The sequence below is a fragment of the Phaenicophaeus curvirostris genome, chromosome 2 (assembly GCF_032191515.1).
Source record: "Phaenicophaeus curvirostris isolate KB17595 chromosome 2, BPBGC_Pcur_1.0, whole genome shotgun sequence".
In the NCBI taxonomy this organism is placed as follows: Eukaryota; Metazoa; Chordata; class Aves; order Cuculiformes; family Cuculidae; genus Phaenicophaeus; species Phaenicophaeus curvirostris.
The window spans coordinates 106,387,074-106,401,967 of NC_091393.1; the positions used below are offsets into that span (position 1 = coordinate 106,387,074).

A 14,894-nucleotide genomic window follows, 5' to 3' on the forward strand; every position below is an offset into this window, starting at 1 on the left:
AGAATTGTTTGGTTGGGAGAGGACTTTGAGATCACCAGATCCGACCATAGCTGTCCACTACTAAACCATATGCCTGCGCATCTTGTCTACCCATCTTTTAAATCCCTCCAGGGATGGTGACTCAACCACTTCCCTGGGCAGCCTCTTCCAATGCCTGAGAACACTTTCAGTGAAGAAATTTTTCCTGATATCCAGCCTAAACCTCTCCTGGCACAACTTATGTCCATTTCCTCTCATCCTGTCACTTGTTACTTGGGAGAAGAGACCAGCACCCACCTCGCTACAACCTCCCTTCAGGCCACTGCAGAGAGCGATGAGGTCTCCCCTCAGCCTTCTTTTCTCCAGGCTTAACAGTTCCAGGTCCCTCAGATGCTCCCGTAAGCCCTGTTGTCCAGACCCTTCCCCAGCTCCGTTCCCCTTCTCTGGACACGCTCCAGCCTCTCAGTGTCCTTGCACTGAAGGACCCAAAACTGAACCCAGGATTCAGGGAGCCAGGCCCTCAGGCAAGGAGGGACACACATGCACTCCCCTCGCCATAATGGTACCAGCATTAATTTATTAAAATTAATCCCGAAAAGTAACCGTACAATAAATTTAAAAAAAATAGAATCTTGTAAAAAAAAAACCCAGGTGCCCCCATGCCCCACGTCCAGCTGGCAGCGCCGTGGGGCAGGGCGGTGGGGAGGGAACGGGGAGATGAGGGTGGCCCCCAGCAGCCTGGGGACGGCCGCAGCGGCGCCAGCCTCTGCAGCAGAGGGGACTGGAAAAGCTGCTGGGGCTGAGCCGCGCGGGGCAGGGCCGTGTGCGGGGCTGGGGGGCCCCGCCGCGAGCGATCCCGCTGGCCCCAGTGGTGGGGAACCTGCCTGGGCCCAGCCCAGCTGGGGTCCCGGCGGCTGGAGAGCTGAAGGCAGGAGCGCCTGGGGCGAGCGGGGCCCGGAGCCCTTACGGGGTGGTGCCAGCCCTTGTCCCAGGCGGCTCTTGGGGGTTGTGGGAGGCAGATGGTGTGGTGCCCTGGCTGGTGTTGGAGAGTGCGTGGACCCAGTCTCACTGGCCTCACCTTCCTGGGTCTTGGCCCACAGGGAGCGGTGCGGGTGTGGTGTCTCCCTCTGCAGCGCAGGCAGGGGCTGAGCCACAGAAGAGAGGGGACAGGAGCACCTCCATCTCCCTGTCTCCTCCTGCAACCCTCCACGGCTCCATCCCAGGGCTGCCCTCGCGTCTCACACGCTCTTGGAGTAGCCGAAGATGCCCACAGGGAGGTACTTGACGTGTGTTGGCCACTGCGCTGCCAGCTGGAAAAACTTCACATCGTTCCACTCCACCCCATCTATGGAGACTGAGAGGAGAAGGTGTGGTGAGGCGCAGCTCGTGCCGCACGGTCCGGCACCTACGGCCCCATGGGGCTGGAACCTTCCCCTCACCTCGCAACATGGTGTTCTGGTGCTTGGCTGTGCAGATGAGGCGTGTGATCCCTTCAATGACTTGGCTTTTGGGCTCCAGGTCCTTCTCCTTCGGTTTCTTGCTCAGGAACATCACTAGGGGAGCGAGGACAGGCAGCAGCAACGTTAGGATGTCATTTTCTAGCCCTGGGTGGGAGCCCTCGCCCCAGGGCTGGCTCCACGGGCCAGGCCCTGCCCTCCCATGGGCTCCCCCCTGCTTGTCTTGGAATGGATTGTGGCCCCGTGGCCGGAGAACACCCCAGGGCTGGCTTGGTTACCTTTCTTGTTTTTCTCCTTGGTGACCACGGTCATGGCCATGGTGCTGGGGGGCACCAGCTCCCCTGTGCTGGGGATGCGGCTGACCTGGAGCGAGCGGAAGTTGCTCTTGAGTGTGTTCTTGATACCCGTCTCCCGCTTCTCGCCCTCCTTCTTCCTGTCCAGCCCTTGTGTTGTCCAGTAATCCACCTGCAGGCCCATCACCTCCACCCCGGGGCTCAGAGACCTGGGGGGGACAGGCAGTGCCATGCAGCACCCAGCTGCTGGCCTTGCTCCTCCTCTCCCTCCTCACAGCCCGGCTGCATCCTGCCCTCGGAGCGCACTGGCCCAGCAATTCCGGAACGCGGCAGCCTGGCCAGCGAGCATCTCAAACCCCCCCAGCTCGAGCGGGAATCCCTTACCCAGCACCAGAGAGGCCGCTGCTGACAGACGGGGAGGGCGGCGGGGTGCTCACGGTCTCCTTGCCGTAGGGAGCCGCTGCAGCGGCAGTCGGCGTGGAGCTCAGCAGGGAGGGAGCGCACGCTGCGGCATCATCCGAATCCACTAGGGAGGAAGAGTGTGGGTTGTGGCGGGGCTGCGGGGCACCAGCAGGGGCCTCCCCACCGTGGGGAAGGGAGCCGGGGGCCGCGGGCTCCCCAGGACTCACCGGAGGCACTGAAGGACTGTTCCACCAGGCCCACCTTCACCACCTGCAACGACGCGGGAATCAGACGAGCCCGAGCGCCACCCCTCTCCCCCAGCCCCAATCGCCCGCTGGCCCCTCAACACACTCACCCCCACAAAGGGTACAAACTTCTGGCAGGAGTCCTCGTCGGGGCTGCACAAGGAAGAGAGGATGGTCAGGCTCTGGGAGCACCGTGAGGCTGGTCTTGTGGCCCACAGACCCCCCTCACTAGCCAGGGCCGGTGCCACGGCCACAGGGAGCATCTCCTCTGCCCTCCCTCCCCTGGGACCCCCTGTCCCCGACAGCAGCACAGGGCACACTACACAAGGAGGCAAGGAGTTGGCCCCTCCGGCACTGGGAGGGCTGGCATGCGGGAGGGCAGCCCTGCCCCACCTCAGGGTCACGGCTCCTCTGCACGGCAAGAGGGACGGACGCACATGGAGGGGAAGGGCGGGAGGGGGCCAGGCAGCGGCACAGCAAGCACAAGCCAATACCTGATATAAAAATCAAAATAGAGACTTCTCTTCCTTGGGTGCCAGAAACCAAGAGAAGGGAGAGGTGAGAGTGCAGCTGGAACATGAGTGTCAACCCCCTGGCAGCACCGTGCTGGCTCACGGCCCCCGGCCCAGCCCAGCCCTGGCAGCCGATCCCGCCGTGGGGCTGTCGCAGCCCGCAGCCGCCGGAGGGGCCAAGCGCACCGGAGGGTGGCAGGGATGGCACTGCGGAACCCCAGCTCCCCTCAGCACCGCACCGCGTGGGGCCTCACTACATTGCTCCCCATTTCCCGCAGCGCAGGCCAGGCCACACAAGGCTGTGGGGTCATGCTCACCTCTTCTGCTTGTAGGTCAGCATGGCCTCTGAGATGGGGAGCTGGTGAGAGAGGCTGGCTCCAGCGATGAACTGGGCGACGCGGCCCGCGATGTCCACGGTGTCTGTGGGCACAAAGAGCCATCAGGGGCTTGGTGGTGGCTGGGCTCCCCTTCCTGGCACTGCTGGCCCCATCGCACCCCGCTCCTCACCTGCGATGGGCGGCTCAGCCCTGCTGAACAGCTCCCGCCACGCCGTGTCCAGGAAGAGAGTGCTGTATTTGTTATCCACCGAGGCCAGGTACTTGGCCAAGGGGTGAGAGCCTGCGGGCGAGAAGGGTGACGTTGGTGGAGGAAGTGATGGAACAGGAGGAGGCTGGGGCTGGGCTGGTGGTGGCTCTCACCCAGTGGCACAAGCAGGAAGCGAAGGTAGTTGAGCCAGTCGGGCGTCTTGCTGGCCAGCTGCTCCACAAAGAACCGCAGAACGATGCTCAGGTAGCTCTGGTCCCCTGCCACCACCACCTTCACCGGGGGAGGCATGTGGGAGTTACAGTTACAGCTGCCAAAGGGAGAGATAAAGAGAGCATGAGGGATGGACGGTGGCTCCACAGGTGGGTCTGGGGGTAGGGACGTGCCCAGCACCAGAAGCCCATAGCTGACAACTTCCAACTTGCTGAGCACTCACAGAATCATAGAATCATAGAATGTCCTGAGTTGGAAGGGACACGCAAGGATCATTGAGTCCAACTGCTGTCCCTGCATAGGACAACCCCAACATTCACACCACGTGTCTGAGGACGCTGGCCAAATGCTTCTGCAATATTGTCAGACTTGGTGCTGGGACTTCTTCCGTGGGGAGCCTCTGCCAGTGCCCCACCACCCAATACCCAACATAACCCTCCCCCAGAATATATTCCTGCCATTCCTTCAGGTCCTATTACCAGTCACCAGAGAGGAGATCCTGCTTTCCCCAGTGCCTACGCCTGCTCCTATAGTTGTGTCTGCAATCCCAAAAGGTCCTAACATGCCCTGGGGGAGCCAATGCCCTTCCCAGCCCTTCCCTGCAGTCACAGGGAGCCGCCAGGCTGAGCCCAAGCTGTACTCACTATCGCTGGATGCGGGAGACAGTGGTGTTGAAGGCTGCCTGGATGTCCGCCACGGAGCAGGTGGATACGACCAACTGCTTGTGTGCCTGGAGCTGCTCACTCACGTACTGCCAATGCAGAGAGCTCAGGTTAAGGCATCCCGGGGAACATGGCAGCACCGGCCAGCCCCAGCCTATGCCTATCCTGCCCTGTGCCCCTGGGAGAGAGCGGGGGCCCCTGTCCCCACCCGTGCCATGCAGGGAGGCTGAACCACTCCCCGTCACCTCTGGCTGCGTGCCTGAGATCCCCCCTTCTCCCAGTTCGGCTCCCTAGCCCCCCACTCTCGTCTATGAGCACAGCGGTTACCACCCTGTGATCGCAAGGGAAAAATTGTCCCAAGAACCAGGCTGTGCTGCTCGAGATACAGGGTTTGGTCCAGGGACCCTCCGATTTCAATCCTGCCATCCCACAGCAGGGCCCAGCTCTCAGTGCCCCTCTGCTCATCCCCTTCTCTCGCTCTCTCCTGCTGTGGCATTCCAAAATCCTCCCATTGCTCTTCAGGTGTCTGTGCAACTGGACAGCGATAAAACAGGCAGTCATGCTAGACAATGGGCCTTAGGAGATGCCACAACTGGGTCTGGGAATGGGCACTGATCCTTTATTCCCCATTAGGACAAGAGCTAGAGCAGGCACGTGCCAAGGATGCGCAGCTTGGGCCAAGACTCTATCACTTCTCACTGAGAAGCGCTGTCTTTGGCCATTGCCTTGATTTCCTGGCACTGTTTCTGGAAGTTGGATGTGGCCGCAGGATCCCAAAAGAGTCTCACCAGTGCTTTAATGCATCTTTGCACACATGTACACGGCCCTGATGACTTCCAGCAGTCAATTCCTGCATGTGTGGGGGAGGCAGGGCTCGTCTGGGCCTGGCCCCACCAGCACGAGGCAGGAAAAGCCTCCCTGCCCGGCAGCTCCAGCTCTGACAATGCAGTCAATGCCCCCTGGGAGAGGGCTATGCTCTCCCACCTCTGAGTAGGAAACAGCATCTCTCGTGCTTCTCAGGGCTGGATGTCAGCACAGGGAGTCCAGCACCTCTGCCAGGGCACCCAACAAGGCTCTGACCAGTGTGGTCACTGGGAGCCAGGACCAAGTAGTGAGGGCACAATGTACAGCCTTCCTGGGACAGCTCAGGGCATCCTGATTTGAGGATCCAGCACTGCTGGTATGTGGCCAGTGATGGAATAGATACACTGGACTCTAATGAATGTAGTTCAGCATTGTGCAAATCATAGAACTACCAGGTTGGAAAAGACCCATCAGATCATTGAGTCCAACCATAATGCACCATTCTCCCCGATGGGAAGGGCTGTGATGGGGCAGAAGAGGGCACAGCTGGTTCCAGTTTCCCTAGGAAATTCACCCTGCCGTGGTTGGGAGAATCCCCTGGTACCCTGCTCACATGCATCCAGTTCCCATCACGCCTACTGACCTGCCCCTGCCACTCGGCAACGTTCACCAGTACAATGCTCTCGGGAAGCTGCTCGTCTGAGACCAGGATCTGGTTCAGCTGATCGTAAACAGACTTTCGGGGCACCTACAAGGCATCACCACGAGGGTTAACAGCCCCAACCAGCCGTCTCAGCCGCTCTGCCCCTGGCTGAAGGCTTGGCAGGGCTCTCAGGTGAGAAGCCTCCCAGGGCCTCACCTGGGTGCTGTGCCATGAGTCCGGAGAGCTCTCACTGTCCAGGCTGCTGGCACGACCACCCTGTCCCTTGGAGCTCTGCCGGTCCTTCACAGAGGTGCTGCGGGGACGCCACAACTGCTTGCTCTCTGCTTTGCTGCAAGTGAGAAACAGGAGAGGAGACACCGTTAAGGAAATCTCATCTCCACCAACCCCAACTCGCACCAGGGAGCCAGTACGAGCCCCCTTGGCCCTGGCACGGGGCGCAGACCCGCCTTACCTGGGGGACACGGCACTGGGGAGCTCGGCTTTGGTTCCAGGGCCCAGCTGGGCCAGCCTGTCCACACTGCCCTCCTTCGTGGCAGCCTCTGCAGGGGCCACTCGTGAACATGGCTCCTCCGCGGCCAGCTCCTGCGGGCCACACAGTCACTTCATATGCACCACTCTCCCTGCCCTGCTCCCTGTATCCCTGGCAGCCCCACCCAGGAAAGCCCTGATGGCCCTGTTGGACAGCCAAGGATGCAGGGCCTCGAGCAGGCTGGGCTGCATCTCCTGGAGACCTTAACCCTCCTTCCACTCTTGCTGCTTTCCAGCCCAGTTTATTTGTCCCCACAGCCCTGGTCCCAGGCTGGTGGTCACCCCTGAAAGCAAGGTGGGGCCTGATGGAGCTTCAAACCCACTTCACATCCCACGGCGTGGACTCACCACTGCAGGGACCTCCACTCCTGGCTCTTCTTGCGGTCGCAGCGTTCCTGGCTTCCTCTTGTCTGCCTCGCCCTGGGGGACAGGGAGTGGGATCAGAGGAGGATGGAGCACCCTGAGTAGAGCGGCTGCCTGGCCTCACAGAACAAATGCTCCCACAGGGGAGCCCGGCATCAACCTGGGAGCGGCCCCAGAGGATGCCCCCCATCGCTAACCTGTCTGCCTGTGCTGGGAAAAAGAAGAGGAGAGAAGGAAAGGAGCTGCCCCGGGCAGGTGCTGCCGGGAGCTGTGGTCTCAGAGGGAGCTGCAGGCACTGCGGGGATGCTGGGCTGGCTGGGGAGGGAAGGGGGCGAGAGGTGGTGGTGGTGGTGGTGTAACTCACAGGGCTGCCCGACTCTTGATCCTGCCCTTTCTGGCTGTGCAGACTGCCGATCTCAGTCTGGGAACCAGAATGAGAGACTCCCTCAAAGAAACGCCTGCAGAGAAACAGACAGACGAACGGACGGACAGACAGACAGACGGGAGAGAAAAAGGCAGGAATAAGAGAGGAACAAAGTCACCACGATCCCAGCACATCCCCGCTGCCCTGGACCAAGTACAGAGCACTGTGGAGAGGTCTCCAACGAGACACAGGGCCTGATACCCAAGTGTCCGAGTGCCTCGTGGCCTCGGAGTAGACCTGCCAGCAGGCTCCCAGCTCTATGCACCGTGGTCTGCTGCAGCAACGCTGGGTGCAGCATGGAGCCACCCCACACCAATGGGGCTAAACTCAGACCCCAGAGAGCGGGAGGTAGGGTCCCTGTCTCCTCACCAGCAGTGATTTCCCTCTCAGGTGATTCCTTACCACTGCAGTGCAGGGTGAGGAACCACCACCTTGCCCCACCTCACTGGCGTACGGTCTCTGTCAACATCTCTCTGCCCCCTCTGCACCACCATGGCCTCCACAGGATTTGGCTGCCTTCCCTTCTGCTCCTCCTTTTCCAGGGAGGGCTCCTTGCCTCTAACTGCTGCTGCTGCTGCATGTTTCCAGCTGCAGCTTCCACCTTCCCCTTCCATTTTCCCCTTTCCTGATCACAGTATTGCACAAAGAACCACACCTCAGGCAGCACAGCAGTACGATGTCCTGTTCTGCTCACCAGCATTTAAATTTGCCTTTTTTAAGGCCTCTGAGCTGTACGGTGCAATTCCATTCCCAAGTTACAATGGTTAACACAGAACCTTGGGGCAGCCAGACGGTCTCCGCCACCACAGTGTTGAGTGTCCACCTCAGTTTCCCCTTTTCCCACTCATTATTTACTTGCCAGGGAACCTGTCCACTTCCCGTGAGCTACTGAAAGGCCAGTCTTTACGAAACAAGCAGGCTCTATCACTGGATCTCACCTGCCAGCTCTCCCAGGACCCCTTCAGCAACTGTAGCCCATCTGCAATGTCTCAGGTCCCTGCAGGAGGTCTAAGCCTGCTTCCCTCTAGGCTCTATGTATATATTTGCTCACTAACTCCCAGGAAAAGCTTCTCCTGATTTCCCTGGCATGCGATGGGGATAGCAGGTCACAGGTTTCCAGGGATGGCCACAGAGGCATAGGGCACAGAGCAGATCTATTAGGACACTGCCAGAACTTCCTCTCACCTGGGTGTAGCTGCAGTTTTCTGCAGGACACCTATGGACCTCTGAACATCCTGGCTGCTCCTTTGACTCCCCTTTTAACGTGTTCCCTCATTTCTACACAGCTGCGCTGCTAGGCACAACAGTGTTTGTCACATTTTTTGCTTCTACTGCTCCTACAGGGAAGTTTCACGTCTGTAAATGATGGTTCCCTGCCACAGAACAACTCTTCAGCAGCAGTGTTTATGCTGGTAGAACTCAAGGCTCCATTTTCCTCTCACTGGCTCCATGAAGAGCTGCTCCATGACATGTTCATTTACCAAAGCTACAGGTTTAGCGTTGGCATTGTGCCCTGGTGGGACATTTTCTCCAGGTCACACAGGGATAAATGGAGTCTCCTGTTACTAACATATTTCTGTTGTCTCTACCCCTCCAGTCTCTGCTACTGGATCTCAGACATTGTCACCACCCTGTCCCAGCCATTAATCTACGCTTGCCTTTTCTCAGCCTGCAATTTCAATCCATACAGACAATGTTAATAACTTAAAGTCAAACCAGAGAAATCTGTGCCTTCTCATAGTTCATACCACTATCACTGTCTCTCCCACACTTCTCAGTCCTGTCCCAGTCATCGTACCAGAATGTGATACACGCCAGTGCTGCTGGCACCTCAAAAAAGTATCTTTGGTCCCTTCTTTTCCTTAGACATTGGATGTGTCCAGATTCATAGAATCATCACAGAATCATTTGGCTGGAAAAGGCGCTTGAGATCAAGTCCAGTCATACCTGTCCACTATTAAACCATGTCCCTGAGCACCAAATCTGCCCATATTTTAAACACTTCCAGGGATGGTGACTCAACCACTCCCCTGGGCAGCTGTTCCAGTGCCTGAGAACCTTTGCAGTGAAGAAATTTTTCCTGATATACAATCTCAGCCTCCCCAGCGCAACTTGAGGCCATTGCCTCCCATCCTATCACTTGTTACTCGGGAGAAGAGACCAGCACCCACCTCGCTATAACCTGCTTCTAGGCAGTTGTAGACAGTGATTAGGTCTCCCCTCAGACTCTTTTCTTCCATGCTAAACAAACCCAGCCCCCTCAGCTGCTTATCATAAGATTGTATGCACTTGGTCTGGCTTTCAACACCCCATTTAAATGGAGTTGTCACCCCATGGAAGCTGTGTCTCTTTCTACCCTCTCTCACTTGCAATTCAGAAGCTTTCATCCCTAGAGGATGTGTCATGTTGAGCATAGAGCCCTTCTGCAACTCTCGGCTTTCCCTGTTCCATAGTTTAAGATCTCCTAGAGGTATGACTGAGTCAGCATGCTGAGGTTTAGGTGAATAACCAGCCCTCCCGTCCCCTGTGAAGACAGGCTGAGAGCTGGGTTGCTCACCCTAGAAAAGAGAAGGCTCCAGGGAGACCTCACAGCAGCCTTCCAGTACTGAAAGGGGCTACAGGAAAGCTGGGGAGGGGCTCTTCATCAGGGAGTGCAAAGATAGGACAAGGGGGAATGGTTTTAAGCTGAAAGAGGGGAAATTTAGATGAGATATGAGGACGAAAAGTTTTCCTGTGAGGTTGTTGAGGCACTGGCACAGGTTGCCCAGAAAAGTCATGGAAGCCTCATCCCTGGAGGTGTTCCAGGCCAGGCTGGATGAGGCTTTGAGCAACCCGATTCTGTAGGAGGTGTCCCTGCCCACGGGTGATCATTACAGTCCCTTCCAACCCAAACCATTCTGTGGTTCAATGACACACAGCCTCCTTCTGTTTTCAGTGAATTAGCCCCCCTCTCCCCCATCCATTTTCCTGGTAGCCTATGGAGACATGTGCTCCTTTACCTCTGATCTTCACTCATCAGCTCTGACTGCTGAGGTATTACCCAAGAGACTCAGTTATAGCTCCGGTTTTGCCCCACTGCAGAAGCAGCCTACAGCCATGTGGCCGATCAGGAGGATGGATATCTGCTCCCAACACTACTGCTCCAGTCCAGAGCACCAGCCACTGCTCACCCCTAGGGACTACGTTAACATGCTTGCTCCACAGAGATTTTCGTAGTGAGATCAGCAAGGCCGTCTATGACAATAAATAAATCCAACATCTTGAATTTACAGGCTGGGCTGCAATACCATAGAACCATATGCAGGGACCCATATCCATGGGCAGGGACACCTCCCACTGCATCAGGCTGCTCAAAGTCTCATCCAACCTGGCCTTGAACAACTCCAGGGATGGGGCAGCCATGACCTCCCTGGGCAACCTGCGCCAGTGCCTCAACACTCTCACAGAAAAACATTTCTTCCTAATATCATAACCAAGTCTCCTCTCTTTCAGCTTAAAATCATTCCCCTTTGTCTTATCTCTGCACTCCCTGATAAAGAGCCCCTCCCCAGCTTTCCTGTAGCCCCTTTCACTACTGGAAGGCTGCTATGAGGACTCCTCAGAGCCTTCTCTTCTCCAGGCTGAACAACCTCAACTCTCTCAGCCTGTCCTCATATGGGAGATGCTCCAGCCCTTTGATTATCTTCACTGCCTCTTCTGGACTTGCTCTAACAGATCCATGTCCTTCCTGTGCTGAGGACACCAGAACTGAATGCAGGACTCCAGGTGAGGTTTCACCAGAGCAGAGTAGAGGGGAAGACTCCCCTCCCTCATCCTGCTGGTCTTGGTCCTTCTGATGCAGCACAGGACACAGTTGGCTTTCTAGGCTGCAAGCGCACATTGCCAGCTGATGTTGAGCTTCTCATCTACCAGCACCCCAAGCCCTTCTCTTTGGAGCTGCTCTCAAATCATTTTCCACCCAGCCTGTAATTGTGCTTGGGATTCCCCTGACAACTTTTCTCCCACAGCACCTGCTTCCTTTGATAAGGGACCATATGAAACTTCTTTTAGAGTACAAGCAAACAAACTAAGCAGCTCCCCCTTTCCCATCTGCCTTCTGCCTCCTTCAAGACTTGTGAGTTTGTGGAAAACATGATTTCTGTCATGTTCCTCATTCTTCCTCAGTGCCCCACGGGTTCCTGAATCCAGCAGATTTAATCTGAAACAGTTTGCCTGTGGCAGACCAAGCCTGCTACCCCTGCTCAGTACCTTCAGAAGGGACTCCGACTAATCCAAATTACATTTAAATACTGAATTACAGAAACATTAACGACAAGCAAGCTTGGCTCAGCTAGAAGAGACGCAGCACGCTGTGAAGCAGCCAAGAAGAAAGACAATAAAAGGCAACTTTCTCAATGAAGGACAGCACGAAAACAGACCAGCCATGAGCAGAAAGGCCAGGTGAATGCAGATCACATGGGAGAAAAGCCTGGTTTCACCACATGGTCCACTGAAAACCTCTGTGCCAAGTCAGCAGTGCCTGGCAGAGCAAGTCAAGCCACTGGGTGCCTGGGGAATGGGGTGAGGAACATTGCTGATGGTTGCTAGTCATGTGCCTCCGCAGAGGGTGGGAATGCTACATGCAGATCTCACAGGGACACAAGGACTGGCCCAAGTAGCCACACAGTGCTCAAAACACAGCCATGCTTCAGTGTGGAGAGCTCCGAGAAGGGCAGGACTGTCAGCAGAAAGATAGGAGAGTTGGGAGCAGCAGGGACTTAGATGAAGTAGACAACGCTTCCAATCAGTAAGTGCCAGGTGCTGGGATGGCAGGAAATCAAATCAAACTAAATGTGAAGGAAGCCAGTTTCAATGGGCAGTTTTGAGTTTATTAAATAGGATATAAAAGTGAGGAGCTCGGTGGTGCCAGCAGAATATATGGGAGTGGAGACAAGACAGTGCTTGCAACAAGACACTGGCCCAAGCAACAGAAAAGTGTCAGAGACGGACATTTTTGTGCCACAGACTGTGCTGTCGGCCTGTCACTCCCTGCAACTCTTACCTCAGGGTGGGCTTGGGTGTGCTGTGCACACTCTCATTGTCCTCGATCTCTGGGCCGCTGTCACTATTGTTGCACTCTTCCAGGCTGTCATAGAGCAAGCCCAAGTCTTCCTCCACCTCCTGGGTCTGGTCTACAGGGTCAGAGTCCAGGACCTGTGGGACCAAACCCAGAGGGCAATGAAAAGTTTTGGAGTCACCTGCATCCCAGGCCAGGCTCATACAACCTCCCTCCCAGCCACGAGGCACAGCACAGCACTTTTCCCACCTCAGGGAGCCAAACCCAGGCTGTGGAAGAAGCAAGTAATGCTGTCATTGGGCTAGAGGAGGGTGACATGAGTGCAACATCTCACGGAGTCTCAGAAACCCATCATACTGTGAGGTAAGACACCTGGGAAGACCTCCATCAGTTGTGCTGTGCACTCAGTGTAGGCTTTCATCCACTGCCAGCTACCCCCAATGTGATCATAGAATGGTTTGGGTTGGAAGAGACCTTAAAGATCATCCAGTTCCACCCCCCTGCCACGGGCAGGGACACCTCCGTCACTAGACCAGGCTGCTCAAGATCCCATCCACCCTGGCCAGGAACCCTTCCAGGGTTGGGGCATCCATGACTTCTCTGGGCAACCTGTGCCAGTGCCTCACCACCCTCATCATGAAGAATTTCTTCTCCTGATGTTGACGGGCTCTCAGTCGTGCCTCTGCAAAACCAGCTCCTGAAGCAAAGCCAGCACATGACAGCACCCTTCTTCCCCGGGTCCCTCTCCCCAACAGGAATATGGTTTTGATTTGAGCCTGAGGCTCAGAGCTGCCTTTAAGAGGGAGAAGGCTTTGGAAAAGCCAAGGCCTGGTCTGTGCCGTTGTCTCACCCAACTGCTGGCAGCTCCCTTGGGAATCTGTGGCTCACACCTCGTGCTCCCAGTGAATGGGAATCAGCACTCTGACACCTACACATCTTCAGGAGACACTCCCAGTGGAGCAGCCTTCCCGCTTCTTACCTCTTCTGTCACTTTAAACCTCTTCAGTAACGCCACAAATTTCTGCTTGAAGTTTGGTTGCTAAAACAGAACAAAGGAAGAAGGAAAATCAGCGGAACTCTCAAACCACGCTCCAAAATAACTAATGTACAGGCTGCAGTTGCCTTCTTAACATGCTGTCCATTCCTTTCTGGATCCACAGGCCCAAAGTCAGCTATGACCTCCTTTGGTCTTTAAATCTGCTGTAGGATTTGCACTAAATCCAGACTCTGTGAGAAACCACTGTCTCTGGGCACGTGGGAGGGTGAAAGGACACAAACTCTCTGTGCTACAGGCTGGAATAGCATCTTCTCTCCATTCAAAACTGCTTTCTCCCTAGACCATCTGGCTGAGGAACGCTGCCTTGAAGCAAGAAATGATGGGAAAGAAACCCAGGAAGAAGGTGCCCAGGGACCTGCCAGGCTGAAGCAGATGGGGATGAGATGCTTGGAGAGCAGGGGACTGGCAGGGCAGCTCCCTGCTTCTGCCGACAGGCAAAGGAGTTGCTAAGGGGTCACCCTTCTTTGCGCCAACCTTCCTCTTCCTCAGGGAGGGAAAGGGAAGAGACCACGTCGCATCAGCAAGTCAAAACTGTGTTGCATGCAGGTCGTCACTGACATGAAGCCAGGCTAAGCACAGCACAGACCGTGAGCTGGGGTACAGCTCTGAGCACCAAGCTAACTTATCAACGGCAAGAGGTTCGCCCCTTCTCAGAGTCAAGGGCTCTCTCCCCTGCTCTGCACCACTGCCAGCATCTCCCCAAGCCCCCCCACTCCCAGCAGGGAGGGGAAGAACCAAATCTCTTCCATCCCTTTGATCACATTGTAAATGTTGATGTTACTCTGGTCATTGATGTGGTTCGGATCATTTTCCTCCTAGCCTTCTTGGTTTTCCTCAAGTCATCCTCTTCATCAAACAGATCCTGCAGGCAAAAGGTCACAGCACATCAGAGCAACTCAGAGTGCAGGGAGCAGCACCTCCTAGAAGTTCTCCTGCCTCATGCTTGCCCTCCTCATTTTGAAAACCTTTGGTCCACTCTGCTTCCAAAGTCTTGCTTTTCACTTCTCCCACCTCTCTCAACATAGATCCTTCTCCCTCCTTAGCACCGTCCCACAGCGCTTTTATCCCTAGGCCCCTCCAGAGGGACAGATTCCAGTGAGATTCAGAGGGGAGACAGCAGCTTTCTGCAAAAGTCCTTGCTACAATCTAAGATTCCTCTCTCTGCACTCAGCAGCCGCCCCATAACCCAAGTGTTGTTCTCCTGCTCTCTCCTCTCCAGGGTTAGCTCCAAGGGCACAGCACCTGAGCTCAGAAAAAGTGTTCTCTCAGGGGTCAGCCCCAACAATCCACACAGCTCGCAGGGACACAGGACCCTGGTGTGTCAACCCACCATGATGGGACAAGGTAACGCAGAGAGCCCTGAACAGGGGTTTGTCCCTGTGCTCGATCAGCACACTAGAACAAGTCTTTTTTGGCCTTAAGAGTAGGCACTACCACCAGAGGACAGCAAACAGCAGTAGCACAGCTCATCACAGGGCTGGGATGGGTCTGTGACCACTGACCACTTTCAGATCCAGACTGTACTTCTTTCTAAAATCTCTGTTCTCTGTCAGAGAAAGGGCAGCCTCTGGCCTTTTATCACAGGGAGACAAGAAAGAATCATGGAAGGGGCTCAGCAGGAGTTTTATGCTACGGACCAGACAGCTCCAAGGACAGATGAGCGAAACCTATGCTCTTCAAAGCCCATTGCCC

At 56.0% G+C, this 14,894-nt stretch overlaps 1 protein-coding gene across 2 annotated transcripts in view; it reads right to left on the reverse strand.

Annotated features, from left to right (window-relative positions):
- Window positions 1–536: 536 nt before the first annotated feature.
- LOC138717090 (phosphofurin acidic cluster sorting protein 1-like) overlaps window positions 537–14,894 on the reverse strand; it is a 71,771-nt gene continuing 57,413 nt past the window's right edge. The window contains exons 7-25 of one of the 2 annotated variants that reach the window (XM_069850339.1): window positions 13,984–14,064; window positions 13,125–13,184; window positions 12,131–12,282; window positions 7,030–7,123; window positions 6,651–6,722; window positions 6,226–6,356; window positions 5,970–6,102; window positions 5,754–5,858; window positions 4,289–4,395; window positions 3,587–3,741; window positions 3,396–3,506; window positions 3,206–3,308; window positions 2,871–2,903; window positions 2,487–2,529; window positions 2,359–2,401; window positions 2,114–2,255; window positions 1,715–1,938; window positions 1,419–1,532; window positions 537–1,333 (exon numbers count right to left, since the gene is read on the reverse strand). In XM_069850339.1, the coding sequence (XP_069706440.1) occupies window positions 1,218–1,333; window positions 1,419–1,532; window positions 1,715–1,938; window positions 2,114–2,255; window positions 2,359–2,401; window positions 2,487–2,529; window positions 2,871–2,903; window positions 3,206–3,308; window positions 3,396–3,506; window positions 3,587–3,741; window positions 4,289–4,395; window positions 5,754–5,858; window positions 5,970–6,102; window positions 6,226–6,356; window positions 6,651–6,722; window positions 7,030–7,123; window positions 12,131–12,282; window positions 13,125–13,184; window positions 13,984–14,064 (2,019 nt within the window). In that variant the 3' untranslated portion in view covers window positions 537–1,217. The remainder of the gene's footprint in view (window positions 1,334–1,418; window positions 1,533–1,714; window positions 1,939–2,113; window positions 2,256–2,358; window positions 2,402–2,486; window positions 2,530–2,870; window positions 2,904–3,205; window positions 3,309–3,395; window positions 3,507–3,586; window positions 3,742–4,288; window positions 4,396–5,753; window positions 5,859–5,969; window positions 6,103–6,225; window positions 6,357–6,650; window positions 6,723–7,029; window positions 7,124–12,130; window positions 12,283–13,124; window positions 13,185–13,983; window positions 14,065–14,894) is intronic. The other variant, XM_069850340.1, reaches the window with a different exon arrangement.